Below are 17,679 nucleotides of genomic sequence, written 5' to 3'. Positions count from 1 at the left end.
AATTTACCCCCTGTGGACAAATTAACCCCTCACTCTTACAACAATTTAAGCCCCTTGCAGCCCAACTCTTACCTCATTTTACCCCCTCAGGACAAATTACCCCCTCACTCTTACACCATTTTACCCCTTGGCAGCCAGACTCTTACATCATTTTACCCCCCTCTGAAAAAATTGCCCCCTCACTCTTACACCATTTTACCCTCCTTGGCAGCTCAACTCTTACCTCATTTTACCCCCCTCTTGACGAATTACCCCCTCACTCTTACACCATTTTACCCCCTTGGCAGACCAACTCTTACATTATCAAACCCCCTCAGAACAGATTACCCCCTCACTCTTACACCATTTTACCCCCCTTGGCAGCCCAACTCTTAACATCATTTTACCCCCTCTGGACAAATTACCCCTTACTCTTACACCATTTTAACCCCCTTGGCAGTCCAACTCTTAACATTATTTTACCCCCTTTGGACAAATTACCCCCTTACTCTTACACCATTTTACCCCCCTTGCCAGCCCAACTCTTACCTCATTTTACCCCCTTCTGGACAAATTACCCCCTCACTCTTACACCATTTTACCCCCCTCGGCAGCCTAACTCTTACATCAATTTACCCCCTGTGGACAAATTAACCCCTCACTCTTACAACAATTTAACCCCCTTGCAGCCCAACTCTTACCTCATTTTACCCCCTCAGGACAAATTACCCCCTCACTCTTACACCATTTTACCCCTTGGCAGCCAGACTCTTACATCATTTTAACCCCCTCTGAAAAAATTGCCCCCTCACTCTTACACCATTTCATCCCCCTTGGCATCTCAACTCTTACCTCATTTTACCCCCCTCTGGACGAATTACCCCCTCACTCTTACACCATTTTGTCCCCCTTGACAGCCCAACTCTTACATCAATTTACCCCCTGTGGACAAATTAACCCCTCACTCTTACAACAATTTAACCCCCTTGCAGCCCAACTCTTACCTCATTTTACCCCCTCAGGACAAATTACCCCCTCACTCTTACACCATTTTACCCCTTGGCAGCCAGACTCTTACATCTTTTTACCCCGCTCTGAAAAAATTGCCCCCTCACTCTTACACCATTTTACCCCCCTTGGCAGCTCAACTCTTACCTCATTTTACCCCCCTCTGGACGAATTACCCCCTCACTCTTACACCATTTTGTCCCCCTTGGCAGCCCAACTATTACATCATTTTACCCCTCTGAACAAATTATGCCCTCACTCTTACACCATTTTACCCCCCTTGGCATCCCGACTCTTAATCATTTTACCCTCTCTGAACAAATTACCCCCTCACTCTTACACCATTTTACCCCCCTTGGCAGCTCAACTGTTAGCGCATTTTACCCCCCTCTGGACGAATTACCCCCTCACTCTTACACCATTTTGTCCCCCTTGGCAGCCCAACTATTACATCATTTTACCCCTCTGAACAAATTACCCCCTCACTCTTGCAACATTTTACCCCCCTTGGCAGCCCAACTCTTACATCATTTTACCCCCTCTGGACAAATTACCCCCTTACGCTTACACCATTTTACCCCCCTTGGCAGCCCGACTCTTACATCCTTTTACCGCCTCTGAACACATTACCCCCTCACTCTTACACCATTTTATCTCCCTTGACAGCTGAAATCTTAGCTTATGTTACCCCCTCTGGAGAAATTAACCCCTCACTCTTACAACATTTTACCCCCCTTGGCAGCCCAACTCTTACCTCATTTTACCTCCTCTGGATAAATTACCCCCTCACTCTTACACCATTTTACCCCCCTCGGCAGCCCAACTCTTACATCAATTTACCCCCTCTGGACAAAATAACCCCTCACTCTTACACCATTTTACCCCTTGGCAGCCAGACTCTTACATCATTTTACCCCCTCTGGACAAATTACCCCCTTACGCTTACACCATTTTACCCCCCTTGGCAGCCCGACTCTTACATCCTTTTACCGCCTCTGAACACATTACCCCCTCACTCTTACACCATTTTATCTCCCTTGACAGCTCAAATCTTAGCTTATGTTACCCCCTCTGGAGAAATTAACCCCTCACTCTAACAACATTTTACACCCCTTGGCAGCCCAACTCTTACCGCATTTTACCCCCTCTGGACAAATTACCCCCTCACTCTTACACCATTTTACCCCCCTCGGCAGCCCGACTCTTACATCCTTTTACCCCCCTCTGAAAAAATTGTCCCCTCACTCTTATACCGTTTTACCCCCCTTGGCAGCCCGACTCTTACATCATTTTACCCCCTCTGAACACATTACCCCCTCACTCTTACACCATTTTATCTCCCTTGACAGCTCAAATCTTAGCTTATGTTACCCCCTCTGGAGAAATTAACCCCTCACTCTTACAACATTTTACCCCCCTTGGCAGCCCAACTCTTACATCAATTTACCCCCTCTGGAAAAAATAACCCCTCACTCTTACACCATTTTACCCCTTGGCAGCCAGACTCTTACATCATTTTACCCCCCTCTGAAAAAATTGTCCCCTCACTCTTATACCATTTTACCCCCCTTGGCAGCTCAACTCTTACCTCATTTTACCCCCTCTGGACGAATTACCCCCTCACTCCTACACCATTTTGTCCCCCTTGGCAGCCCAACTATTACATCATTTTACGCCTCTGAACAAATTACCCCCTCACTCTTGCAACATTTTACCCCCCTTGGCAGCCCATCTCTTACATCATTTTACCCCCTCTGGACAAATTACCTCCATACTCTTACACCATTTTACCCCCCTTGGCAGCCCGACTCTTACATCATTTACCCCCTCTGAACAAATTACCCCCTCATTCTTACACAATTTTACCCCCCTTGACAGCTCAAATCTTAGCTTATGTTACCCCCTCTGGACAAATTAACCCCTCACTCTTACAACATTATACCCATCTTGGCAGCCCAACTCTTACATTAATTTACCCCCTCTGAACAAATTACCCCTTCACTCCTACACCATTTTACCCCCCTTGGAAGCTTAACTCTTAGCTCATTTTACCCCCTCTGGACAAATTACCCCCTCACACTTACACCATTTAACCCCCTTCGGCAGCCCAACTATTACATCATATTACCCCCTCTGAACAAAATACCCCCTGACTCCTACACCATTTTACCCCCCTTGGCAGCTCAACTATTACATTTTACCCCTCTGAACAAATTACCCCCTCACTCTTACAACATTTTACCCCGCTTGACAGCACAACTCCTACTTCATTTTAACCTATCTGGACAATTTACCCCATCACTCTTACACCATTTTAACCCCCTTGGTAGCCCAACTCTTACAAAACTAAAACCCCTCTGAATGAACAAATTACCCCCTCACTCTTACACCATTATACCCCCCTTGGCAGCCCGACTCTTACATCAATTTACCCCCTGTGGACAAATTAACCCCTCACTCTTACAACAATTTAACCCCCTTGCAGCCCAACTCTTACCTCATTTTACCCCCTCAGGACAAATTACCCCCTCACTCTTACACCATTTTACCCCTTGGCAGCCAGACTCTTACATCATTTTAACCCCCTCTGAAAAAATTGCCCCCTCACTCTTACACCATTTCATCCCCCTTGGCATCTCAACTCTTACCTCATTTTACCCCCCTCTGGACGAATTACCCCCTCACTCTTACACCATTTTGTCCCCCTTGACAGCTCAAATCTTAGCTTATGTTACCCCCTCTGGAGAAATTAACCCCTCACTCTTACAACATTTTACCCCCCTTGGCAGCCCAACTCTTACATCAATTTACCCCCTCTGGAAAAAATAACCCCTCACTCTTACACCATTTTACCCCTTGGCAGCCAGACTCTTACATCATTTTACCCCCCTCTGAAAAAATTGTCCCCTCACTCTTATACCATTTTACCCCCCTTGGCAGCTCAACTCTTACCTCATTTTACCCCCTCTGGACGAATTACCCCCTCACTCCTACACCATTTTGTCCCCCTTGGCAGCCCAACTATTACATCATTTTACGCCTCTGAACAAATTACCCCCTCACTCTTGCAACATTTTACCCCCCTTGGCAGCCCAACTCTTACATCATTTTACCCCCTCTGGACAAATTACCTCCATACTCTTACACCATTTTACCCCCCTTGGCAGCCCGACTCTTACATCATTTACCCCCTCTGAACAAATTACCCCCTCATTCTTACACAATTTTACCCCCCTTGACAGCTCAAATCTTAGCTTATGTTACCCCCTCTGGACAAATTAACCCCTCACTCTTACAACATTATACCCATCTTGGCAGCCCAACTCTTACATTACTTTACCCCCTCTGAACAAATTACCCCTTCACTCCTACACCATTTTACCCCCCTTGGAAGCTTAACTCTTAGCTCATTTTACCCCCTCTGGACAAATTACCCCCTCACACTTACACCATTTAACCCCCTTCGGCAGCCCAACTATTACATCATATTACCCCCTCTGAACAAAATACCCCCTGACTCCTACACCATTTTACCCCCCTTGGCAGCTCAACTATTACATTTTACCCCTCTGAACAAATTACCCCCTCACTCTTACAACATTTTACCCCGCTTGACAGCACAACTCCTACTTCATTTTAACCTATCTGGACAATTTACCCCATCACTCTTACACCATTTTAACCCCCTTGGTAGCCCAACTCTTACAAAACTAAAACCCCTCTGAATGAACAAATTACCCCCTCACTCTTACACCATTATACCCCCCTTGGCAGCCCGACTCTTACATCAATTTACCCCCTCTGAACAAATTACCCCCTCACTCCTAAACCATTTTACTCCCCTTGACAGCTCAAATCTTAGCTTATGTTACCCCCTCTGGAGAAATTAACAACTCACTCTTACAACATTTTACCCCCCTTGGCAGCCCAACTCTTACCTCATTTTACCGCCTCTGGACAAATTACCCCCTCACTCTTACACCATTTTACCCCCCTCGGCAGCCCAACTCTTACATCAATTTACACCCTCTGGACAAATTAACCCCTCTTTTACAACAATTTAACCCCCTTGCAGCCCAACTCTTACCTCATTTTACCCCCTCAGGACAAATTACACCCTCACTCTTACACCATTTTACCATTTGGCAGCCAGACTCTTACATCATTTTACCCCCTCTGGACCAATTACCCCCTTACTCTTACACCATTTTACCCCCCTTGACAGCCCGACTCTTACATCATTTTACCCCCTCTGAACAAATTACCCCCTTACTCTTGCACCATTCTACCCCCCTCGGCAGCCCAACTCTTACATTATTTTACCCCCTCTGAACAAATTACCCCTTCACTCCTACACCATTTTACCCCCCTTGGCAGCTCAACTCTTAGCTCATTTTACCCCCTCTGGACAAATTACCCCCTCACACTTACACCATTTTAACCCCCTCGGCAGACCAACTATTACATCATTTTACCCCCTCTGAGCAAATTACCCCCTCACTCTTACACCATTTTACCCCCCTTGGCAGCTCAACTATTACTTTTTACCCCTCTGAACAAATTACCCCCTCACTCTTACAACATTTTACCCCCCTTGACAGCCCAACTCTTACTTCATTTTACCCTATCTGGAAAATTTACCCCCTCACTCTTACACCATTTTAACCCCCTTGGCAGCCTAACTCTTACATAACTAAAACCCCTCTGGACAAATTACCCCCTCACTCTTACACCATTTTACCCCCTTGGCAGCCCGACTCTTACATCATTTTACCCCCTCTGTACAAATTACCCAGTCACTCTTACACCATTTTACCACCTTGGCCGCCCAACTCTTACATCACTAAGACCTCTCTGAACAAATTAGCCCCTCACTCTTACACCACTTTACCCCTCTTGGCAGACCAACTCTTACATCATTTTACCCCCTCTGGACAAATTACCCCCTCACACTTACATCATTTTACCCCCCTTGGCAGCCCGACTCTTGCATCATTTTACCCCCTCTGAACAAATTACCCCCTCACTCTTACACCATTTTACCCCCCTTGGCAGCTCAACTATTACTTTTTACCCCTCTGAACAAATTACCCCCTCACTCTTACAACATTTTACCCCCCTTGACAGCCCAACTCTTACTTCATTTTACCCTATCTGGAAAATTTACGCCCTCACTCTTACACCATTTTAACCCCCTTGGCAGCCCAACTCTTACATAACTAAAACCCCTCTGGACAAATTACCCCCTCACTCTTACACCATTTTTACCCCTTGGCAGCCCGACTCTTACATCATTTTACCCCCTCTGTACAAATTACCCCCTCACTCTTACACCATTTTACCACCTTGGCCGCCCAACTCTTACATCACTAAGACCACTCTGAACAAATTAGCCCCTCACTCTTACACCATTTTACCCCCTTGGCAGCCCGACTCTTACATCATTTTACCCCCTCTGGGCCAATTACCCCCTTACTCTTACACCATTTACCCCCCTTGACAGCCCGACTCTTACATCATTTTACCCCCTCTGAACAAATTACCCCCTTACTCTTACACCATTCTACCCCCCTCGGCAGCCCAACTCTTACATTATTTTACCCCCTCTGAACAAATTACCCCTTCACTCCTACACCATTTTACCCCCCTTGGCAGCTCAACTCTTAGCTCATTTTACCCCCTCTGGACAAATTACCCCCTCACACTTACACCATTTTAACCCCCTCGGCAGACCAACTATTACATCATTTTACCCCCTCTGAACAAATTACCCCCTCACTCTTACACCATTTTACCCCCCTTGGCAGCTCAACTATTACTTTTTACCCCTCTGAACAAATTACCCCCTCACACTTACACCATTTTAACCCCCTCGGCAGACCAACTATTACATCATTTTACCCCCTCTGAACAAATTACCCCCTCACTCTTACAACATTTTACCCCCCTTGACAGCCCAACTCTTACTTCATTTTACCCTATCTGGAAAATTTACCCATTCACTCTTACACCATTTTAACCCCCTTGGCAGCCCAACTCTTACATAACTAAAACCCCTCTGGACAAATTACCCCCTCACTCTTACACCACTTTACCCCTCTTGGCAGACCAACTCTTACATCATTTTACCCCCTCTGGACAAATTACCCCCTCACACTTACATCATTTTACCCCCCTTGGCAGCCCGACTCTTGCATCATTTTACCCCCTCTCTGAACAAAGTACCCCCTCACTATTACACCATTTTATCCCCCTTGGCAGCCCAACTCTTACATCAATTTACCCCCTCTGACTTTCAATCAGGGGGAGAGGGGTAATTCGTCAAAAGCCCTCCCATTGCAGCCCATTGCAGCCCATTGCAACCCACTCTTACATGGCAATTTCAGTCAGGGATGGTAATTCCTGAAAAGTCCTCCCATTGCAGCCCATTGCAGCCCACTCTTACATGGCAATTCCAGTCAGGGGGTAATTCCTGAACAGTCCTCCCATTGCAGCCCATTGCAAACCACTCTTACATGGCAATTTCAGTCAGGGGAGTAATTCCTGAAAAGTCCTCCCATTGCAACCCATTGCAGCCAACTCTTACCTAGCAATTTCAGTCAGGGGGTAATTCCTGAAAAGTCCTCCCATTGCAGCCCATTGCAGCCCACTCTTACATGGCAATTTCAGTCAGGGGGGTAATTCCTGAAAAGTCCTCCCATTGCAACCCATTGCAGCCAACTCTTACCTGGCAATTTCAGTCAGGGGGTAATTCCTGAAAAGTCCTCCCATTGCAGCCCATTGCAAACCACTCTTACATGGCAATTTCAGTCGGGGGGTAATTCCTGAAAAGTCCTCCCATTGCAACCCATTGCAGCCAACTCTTACCTGGCAATTTCAGTCAGGGGGTAATTCCTGAAAAGTTCTCCCATTGCAGCCCATTGCAGCCCGTTCTTACATGGCAATTTCAGTCAGGGTGTAATTCCTCAAAAGTCCTCCCATTCTCAGCCCAACTCTTACATCATTTTACCCCCTCTGAACAAATTACCCCCACACTCTTACATCAATTTACCCCCCATAGACAAATTACCCCCACTCCTACATCAAAATGGGAGGATTTTAGGAAAGACATTGGACCCGGGCTTGAATTTTGAAATACCTGTCTCTCTTCAAAGTCCTGCCTTATTTTTTAATGCATTTAGTGGCTACTGAGAAGCACACAAGCTTATTTCGAGCAAATAACTTTTACATCAATTATAGATATGTGTTTTTACCAAATGTGGGACCGAGAAAGGTACTTTGTTGAAACCTTAAGATAGTATTCTTTAGGATCCTTTTAATTATTTAGGACGCTTCATTGCTGATTTTTGTTTCCAACTCCTTGATATGGATTTTTTCATATATTTTACTGAATTATTGTTTTCTCAACTTGTTGCCCTAGTCAAGCGAACAGTGCCTGACGCAGGCAATTTTTATTTGTGCCTGGCGACCATTATTTCAGTGGCAAATTGCTTTTTACAACTTAAGAGCTCCATGTAAGCCGTGACCTTAATAGAGTACCTTCAGTTGTGCTAGGAGGCTTCTCTGGTAGCACTTTTCTGAATATACACAACTGTTCACACACAAAAAATTGTTTCTCTTGTAGTCTTATTGCCTCTGGCTACTCGCTGCTGACTTTAGTTTCGCTGTAAACAGTGAAAAAACTTGCCCTTTATCGTTGTCTTTTGGGCTAGCAAGTTGTGTCACAAAAACGCAGAGCTCAAGCCAGATTGCAGCACAGCAACTGAAAGGATCTTCAGGAGCTTAGATCACAAAACCATATGACCACTCATAAAAAAATTTTCTATGCTACACCCCAAAATTAAACTGCCCCCACCTGTCAATTACTCAATATGATTTCTGCTAACTCATTTTTATAAAATCCAATTCATGTGCTCTGTAAAATTCTAATATGAATAATTTTTAAATATCTCTGTTGTTGTGAAAAAAGTTATAATCGAAATAGATAGTTTTTGGGCTTTCTAGTAATATCTTGTGTATCTCTCTGCAAAAGGTACGGAGCGCCCAAAATCTGTAAATCAATAAAAAGCTGTTGTATAAGATATCAGATATCTAAAACCCATTCAATGAAGGGCTGGAGCAATTAGCATAATAAAATAGCGATTTTATGAAGATATTCAGTCATACTTGTTGGTTGAAAAGGAAAAGGTCTAAACTTTCATCACTAATACAGCAGGTGAGAAAGAGGAACGCGATTATGAATACCTGGAACATAAACCTGAAAAATTAGTGGATCCCAAATCTTTCATCAATCTCTCTTCACAGCTGACGCCACAAGAGCAACAGATAGTTTGGGGTCATATTCTACGTGTATTGGATGCGAACAATGATTTCCACAAGTATATTTACCCCGAGCGAATTTTGAAGAACATTTTCGGCGGTGGTGCTAAATACGAAGATCAGCCATACATTGACGAGGAAGAACAAATTGTTGATAGATTTATAGCAAGTGTCCTAATGAGTGACAGAAATATAGCTCTTGAAGAATTCACAATTATTCTGGATTCGAAGGCATTTATTTTACAGAAGTTGATTCAAAACATGCCTTTTTATTATATGCCAGCAAAAAATGTACTAGAGCAAGGAGCTTGCTCGTGGTACCAGTTGCCCCCTGGCTCCAGTATCCATATTTCCACAAACTCGTCTTTTCAATATAGCAGAAGTGAAGCTGTGATAATTAAGGATATACCCTATTTCTTCAGTGCAGTGTTTGGGGGCTTCTATTGCAAAGACGGGGAACATGGTGACCTGGTTTTTTACCCTGGAGGGTTCTTGGCTAACTTTACTGCTGAGCAGCTAAAGCAACGTGAAATGAAGCCAATGCGAAGAGCCTTGGGTAAATATAGTCAGAAAATGATATGTAATGAAATGACCGATTTCGTTAGAAGAACTCAATTAGAAACGAACCACAAAGTTTTCATTGGTTCGCCACAACACCACGACAATCTCAAACTGCCCTTCTGTCGACCAAAAAATCTGGAATTTATCAAGAATGAGAATATGGGCAAACTGTTAAATTGGCCAGTTATGCAGTATTGTCCTATGGACAAACTGGAAGGGTCAAATTTGAAACTTGGAACCTGGTACTACATTGACTATGGTCGGGTTTGTCCCAGAGCATGCAACCCTAACGAACGTGATACCTCAAAATGGCGCACATATCGCAAAAGGCAAATACGTCCAAGATCACGATCACGATCACACTCCCGGTCACGATCGAGATCTCCGGGAAAAGTTAGAGGTATTAAAATTACCACTGCCAAAGGCAAGGACAATGAAACCAAAAATGACAAAAGTAAGGCTCGACAGAAAAAACAGCCGCCATTTTTTGAGGTCGTCAATTTCGATTATTTAGACAGCGAGTTGATACAGGATCGATTTTTCCAGGAAAGACTTTCGTCCATATTTGTGTACGACTGCTATTACCAACGAGCCAGAACGGTCGAGCACAATGAAAATAATGACGATAAATTTATAAAACTACCTCCCGGATTCATAGTTATGGGTAGAAACTATGGACTTGGAATGATGGACGATCTCGCTCTTTCTTCCCAAGATTTCGATTTCACTGATTACTTAAATGACAATGGAATGATAGCTCCAAGGAAGAAATTTTCAGATTTCTGGAACTACAACAAACTACCGGATAATAAAGAATTGGGGAAAATAGCGGATATTTTTCACCCGGATGCTGGTATGTACAGATTGAATTCTCTGATCAGATCAAATGGCTGCCCATTTCCAAGACAACACCAACTTCTTCACCGCGAATTTACTCAACATAGCTACTACGATCAAATTAAGAAGCTGGATGATAACATTTCTTTTGGTCACTTGATCAAAACTTACAACCATGAGATTATGATGCCAATGCTGAGGAAGATATCAAAATTGGCAATGAGGGCGCCTAAGTTGGTACAAAAACTGACAAAATGGCCAACTGTACTTAGTGAAAACGACATGCCAAAAAAAGCCTCCGAGGGTCATAAAAAATTGTATCAAGAAGTTTGCAATTGGCAGCTAGAACGCTACTTCATAAGTCAACATGTCCTCGAATACTTGATGGGAATTGTGTATTTTACACTATATGAGATAAACGACTGGTACCAACATTATCAGAGGTATTTCCCGCTCGGTTTCGATAAAATAACGTTCACTCCAATCGTCGGATTATTTTATCCAAAGCGAATTTCCAGTTTATTGGTCGACAAAGTATACGAGAAGTTCGTCACTGCGAAATACGGCAAAGTATTTTTCATTGAAACTGTTCTGGCCTTAAGTGTAATCTCGCGTGGAACACCGGAAGAAGAAATGCGGTTCTATTTCGATTTGTATGTTGGTGAATACGGGACTCTTTCAAAATCGGAAGCTTTGGAGCTAATCACTGCAGTTTACGAGGCTAAAGGTGCTCACTGTCACCTGGGCGAATCTGATCTGCCAGAAAACTGTTCAATTAATTTCAAAGAATTTTTGTCCTTTGTCGAAAACCAGTTAGGAATGTTCAATATACAAGGAGAGAATTTTGTGTCGGAACGCGACCGTGAAAAAGGGCTGATTGGCAAGTTGAAGTTTTTAGCTGAGATAAAATCTTCGTATCATGGCTACGCAAATGTGGATGAGATCACAAGAAACGAAGCTAGACATCGGAAACGGATAGTTGTTGGGCACATTTGTGAGGAGAAGCAGGTCAAAAGTAAGTTCTTAAAAAGAGTCGTTTTTAATTGTTTAAACTCATAACGCTGCATAAGTATACCCCAAAATTTCCTCCTTAATAAAGATCGCTTGGAAACTAGATATATAAAATCTGGCTCTACAAAGTGATATCAAGGCTACTTTTGATCTCATTAAGTGCTCTCACACGAAGTTCGTAGCAAATATTCTAGACCGGTGCTCCTTTTTAATTTAATTTTTTGCCTAAAATATTTGACGTCTGACTAGTTTGACTTTTCGTCCTCAAAAACGGGACAAACAATTAAATCACGGGGGAAATAATTGGCTGAGCAGCTCTTTTGGAAGCTGAGCAACTTAAACAGTCCAAAGGGACACCAGCAGTTTTAAAACAACCTTTCTCTGCATGAAATTTCAAAATTCTGTACTTTTATGGTGCGTACTTAACACAAAACGCCAAAAACATTTTATGGACCGTTTTATGATTACAATTTTTCCAATGCCTATTTACAGAAAATTTTTACAGAAAATGCCATTTTTTTGGTTAATATCCTAGTCAGTCTAAAAAGCCCAGTTTTGGATTCATTAAACTTCAAAAAAGTTCACCTAACAACCATAAAACGGACCCCATGTGGTACCTTACCAACCATCTAACAGAACATATATGGTACCTTACCAACCATAGAACGGACAATATATCGTATTTTACAAAACATAGAACCAACTATATATGGTTCATCAAAGATAGAAACCAGTCATTTTCGTAATATGTTGAAGTTTCTAATTTATAAATGCAACATTAGTTTCCAAAAAAGGAATCATATATGGTTCCATATTAAACTTTGCAAGAACATAAACGGTTCTTTTATGCCTTTTATTTACCATATATGGTCCGTTCTATGCTAACTAAGCTACCATATATGGTATTTTTTTGGTAGTTAAAATTGATCAATCTGGGTAGCACTTGTGCCTGTGGATGTGAAAGTTTTATCCTCCTTATTTTGGACGGGGCGCAGAAAAGATTCCGATCCCTCCAAAAAATCAAATATGGATATTATGAAATCAAATGGAAAAGGAGTCGCGGTAATGTGCGTACAAACATAATGCTCCGACCCCACAAATCCACATTTTTGACTTAATTGGCTGCCAAATAGTGAAGAGATAGAAAACATAAATTTCGTTCAATAAACAACTTTTGGAATACAAAAATGCCACAATAGAGGAACGATAAAAATTGGTTTTGATTTGATTATCAGAAAAGACAAATTAAAAAAATCAAATTAATGTTAATTAGGTCTAAAATTCGATGTCTGTAAAAAATCATAAAAAATCAATCTCGCATCAGATTAAACATAAAAAAATTAATATAATCTATACTTCAAAAACATATGGGTCCTGTCCTCAATGCGACTGGGTAACAGGACGGCAAAAAAACAAACAGTGCAAAGTTCAAAAATACTTTTCTGTTTTTGAAAATAATAATTTAAGGATGAATGTCTTTAGATATTGACTGAAATCACTAAGATGTTTCTTATATCTTTATAGGAAGCAATTGAGACCTGTAATTATTGTCAATATCCAAAGTACCTCATACGACTTAAAAAGAAGAACAAGTACCAGCAAAATTAAAAATACAAATAAACTTTTAGCAAAAACGGCAGTGAAGCAATTAAAACCATAAACTTGTCTCTAAGAGAAATAAGAATACTCAATTGCGCATTATTTCAAAGCCAATGAGACTCAACTGTAATGACATAATTTTAAAAAAACAAAGTCTTTTGGAATTTACAAACATATAAAATTCAAACGTTTTTTGAAATCCTCTACTTAAGCCAAGATACAAATGGTTGAAACTAAAACCGTTATTAAAACTAAATTATAGCTTACTGTGAAAGGGTTGCGATCTGTCCTAACAGATTTAAAAATTTGGCCAAGCTAAAATATCCAAATATGTTTTTGAAAAGAAATATTTTCAAAAAATCACAACAGACATAAGATTTCAACAAGAGGAGATGGAATAAATTACAATTCTCCAGGAAGCGATTTGGGCTTTTAGTTATTGCGACCAAGTCACAAGACTACAAAATACCAACAAATACAGGCAGAGGCCAAGTTTTTGCAACTTTGACAACACCGCAGTGCTCATGGAATTAAAATTAGAAGATGTTATCTATAAGAACGGTAAGTCATCAACCCCTACAGCATCTGAATATCAAAAAGGAGTCGGCCTCATAACAACGCTACGTTGAAATGACAAAAAAAGAAACACGAAATTTGAACAGCATAGAATTATCAAAATAATTTAAGCGACCGCGAATATATTTGAATTGAATAATCAAAAGTAGCCGAGACGTCTTATTATTTAGATTGAGTTACATGTCGACAATAATGAGAGAAAAAAAGAAACAGTGTTTAAAAATTTGCGAAATAATTAGTTTGAAAATAATTAAAACAAATAGCTATAAACTACAATCTTTGTAAAGATTTAGTCATGCGTCCTGGGGAAGCAATTGAGACCTATGATTATCAGGTATATGTCGTAGAACTACAAAAAAGACAAACACAGAGAAAGTTACAAATAATCACGAATTTTTGCAAGTAAACTGTGTCTCAGTCCAAGAGCAAAAACTAATCATGGAAAATAATTCAGCTTCTCACATATGTTTTTTTCAACGCTGTGCAATTTTTTTCATCTGTTTGTTTTTTAAAAAAATAGAACTGTCCAATAATCTGAAAAATTGACAAAAAAACCAATTGAACTTATGAAATGCTCAATTAAGCTAAAAAATTTGTAAGAAGTTGACACTCGTATCAAAACCAAGCAACCATTGTTTGATTATAAAACCGTTACACAAACAGAATTGTAACTATGGGAATGGGTTTCCGCCTGTTTTAAATATGTTCAAATGTCATAAAGACATAAGCTTACAACTGAATGCGCTGTCTAGACTCGCTTCTACTCCCTAAAAAAGCAAACTGGAACTTTGAGCGGGGAGACTAAGTCATTGGACTACAAAAATAAAACAAATGAAAGCAAAACATAAGAAACACAATAAATTTTACGAAAACAATTGGCCAAGCCACAAAAAGCATGAGCTTAATTATGAAACCAATATTGAAATTCGTTGCGCCTCAATATTTATAAATTGTACCTGTCAAAAATTGAGCCCCGATTTAAAAAACTTCTCACTAATTTACATAAAAATTAAAGGTGAAATTATAAGAAACTGTTTTCGAAAAAAACCGCCCCATTAGATACCACAATAAATTTTTTCTTCTACGGTTAGGAACCATTATGAGATCCAGATCAAACGGGTTATTGCTGTGCGTGTGAATGAAGACTCATTTGCTCAAATGTTTGTGAAGAAAATCAATTTTTCAACAAAAATTTTCAGTGCATAATAATTAAAACACTTTGTACATTTGTCGAATTTAAATTTCCAAAAATTTATATTGTAAGAAGACTTCTAATGCCGCTTGAGAAAAAATAGCATTTTTTGAGGTCACAAAAATATGACAATAGTTTTAATGTGTCCACCAAATTTGAAGAAATTGGGGTACAAGGCTTATTTGGTTCCATTTTTGACGAAGGAAATCCGAAATTTGAAAGATTTATTATATATTCTAGCCCACAAACTCGCTTCGAACAATTCAACAGCCCTCCTCTAGCTTTAAAGATAAAATAAATTACACTGACATAAACAATTTTAACATATTTTAGCAAAATAGACCAAAATTTTGTTCAAATATACGGAAAATGTGAATAAATACAACGTAACACCGTCTACTGTGTACAAAATTTTAGAGGTCGATAACGCCCTATAGAAAGCGAAAATCAAAAAAAATTTTCAAACTCATCATCTACGCTGGATGCGTTTTCTAATGATACCAATCACAAATCTCTACGATGATTGTATCTAATTAAATTGACTGAAAAAAAAAATCATTTGAGTATATAGTTTCTCTCCCTACTAAAGTAGGTTGAGAAAATAAAAAAAAAACATAGCAGGACAAGTCCTGACACACAATTCAAAGAATTTTCATTGATTAAACAGAAAACTAGACAAAGACCGGACTATGAATGGATTGGGGAAAACATTTCGAAAAAAATCCGATCCAAAAAATCGGAAACACTGTAAAAATCAAAGTGAAATTGCCGCATGTGAACAAAAAACCACTAGCGAGAAAGCGAATTTTTGTTCAAACACCGTTCTCTCACTCTATTTTAAATTTAGAGCGAAAAAATTTCACGCCGCAAAACCAATCGCTTTTTTGCTCCACTTCCTGTTTCGGCGTGACCAAAATCACTACTCCAATTTGACTTCAAAAATCATGAAAATGTGTGAGCAGATCTTTAAAAAAAGACAGCGCCCCAATACAATTCAAATTCTTTGAATTTTATTAACCACCTTCGGTCTGTTTTTGTGCGGTATATGGATCGTTTTTTTTTCTGATTTTATCGACAGTGCATCCGCATAATTGTGATAAACAGATAACGCCTGGAAAGCAATATTTTTCTGTGTAGCTCTCTTAGAGCTCTACTAATAATTTTACAATTCACCAAATCTTATAAAGCGCAAAATCAAGGGCAGTTTTTCTGATGGCAGTACGAATCTCCCTCGATCCGACCGCAGCTTCAAACTTACCGTCACACGACAAACCCCGTCTAGCCTCTCAGCCCTGGTCTAGCCTCTAAGACTAGTTTCTAAGCCTCTAAGCCCATCTTACCTCAGCTAACCGTTCGCCGGTGGAGTGAGAGCCCATAACGTTATGCTGTTATGTTTTATAGAGGGTGAAAAGGGCAGGAGCTATTTGGTAGACAGGCTGATTGTGCACTACACAAAGCCCAACGAGGTGAGGGTAGAGGACGAACAGGTGCTGAACAACTTCACCACCAGATATGTCTTCAGTAAGAAACCGGACTTAAAGCCAAGATACGTAAGTTACTATCATCAGCTAACTGTGACACTGCGGTATCATCATAAATAGTCCTTTTTGATTAATATCAGAATATTTAATTTGTTAATGTTTTCTGCAGAAACAATATTCACTTGGCCTAAAGTTGTTATCGTAAAATTAATTTTTGAACCCAGATTTAGAACTCGAGCAAAAAATGTCGAAAACGTAAATTCATTCCAGCATGGTCTTTTCATCGTTAGAGGAATTGATTTTTTCATATTTTTCTTTGGATGGAAAAACAGCCTACGGCAGCACCAAAAAGTGTTGCGACCGGCAGGCCAGCTTAAAACCGTAGGAATTTTGCTACAAAATTAACAAAAAAGAAAAAGAAATCTTAAGATAATTATTTTTCAATAGTGACCTACAGTACCGATTGTTTTTTGAAGTGCACTTAGCGTGTTCAGCAGGTGTGACATAAAAATTCATGAAAAAAACTAGCAAGAGGCAACTATAAATATCGAAAAAAACTATCCCTAATTTAATTGACGATAAAAGAATGATGAATATAGATTTACTAAACACCCGGACTTGAGTCTTAGAGCGTTTCAGCGCGGAAGCTGCACATTAAGAGTAAAAACTTAATTCAATTATGAAACATTGCATCTCCAGAATAATTTTAAGTTTTTTGATGAGCAGTTTTTCATTATGATTATATTGAGGTCATAGAGTTCGCCAAGGCAAAACTTATACTGTATAGACTGGAAAAAGACTTGTACCCCAAAATTAAGGCTCAGCAGAATTAAATTGCTGCGCAAATTAAATGTTCCAAGTACCCACTTAAAAGTGCAAACCGTATATAGGGGAAATCTTGTTGGCGGGAGTTAAGCTGAACATATTTTTTTTCATGCAATAAATTTTACTCGTAAATCAAAACCAGCCGGTGTTAATTCTGACATGATCAGAGTACTGGCCACCCTAAAACAACAGAATGTCTCTAGACTGATTCAGCCCTGGTTTGCTCTGCCTTCAACCTCCGGTAAGTTCCATTCAAATAATCTTTACAATTCCTTCATCAGCAGTTAAATT

At 40.5% G+C, this 17,679-nt stretch overlaps 1 protein-coding gene across 2 annotated transcripts in view; it reads left to right on the top strand.

The window, feature by feature from the left end:
* The window catches only part of LOC142339439 (uncharacterized), a 79,396-nt gene that overhangs the window by 32,711 nt on the left and 29,006 nt on the right, over positions 1–17,679 (top strand). The window contains exons 4-5 of one of the 2 annotated variants that reach the window (XM_075389472.1): positions 9,203–11,719; positions 16,484–16,632. In XM_075389472.1, the coding sequence (XP_075245587.1) occupies positions 9,203–11,719; positions 16,484–16,632 (2,666 nt within the window). Of the gene's footprint in view, positions 1–9,199; positions 11,720–16,483; positions 16,633–17,679 lie in introns of both variants that reach the window. The other variant, XM_075389471.1, reaches the window with a different exon arrangement.

The sequence above is a fragment of the Convolutriloba macropyga genome, chromosome 5 (assembly GCF_964194025.1).
Source record: "Convolutriloba macropyga chromosome 5, txConMacr16.3, whole genome shotgun sequence".
NCBI classification, from domain to species: domain Eukaryota; kingdom Metazoa; phylum Xenacoelomorpha; order Acoela; family Convolutidae; genus Convolutriloba; species Convolutriloba macropyga.
This window is presented reverse-complemented; position numbering and strand designations above follow the sequence as displayed.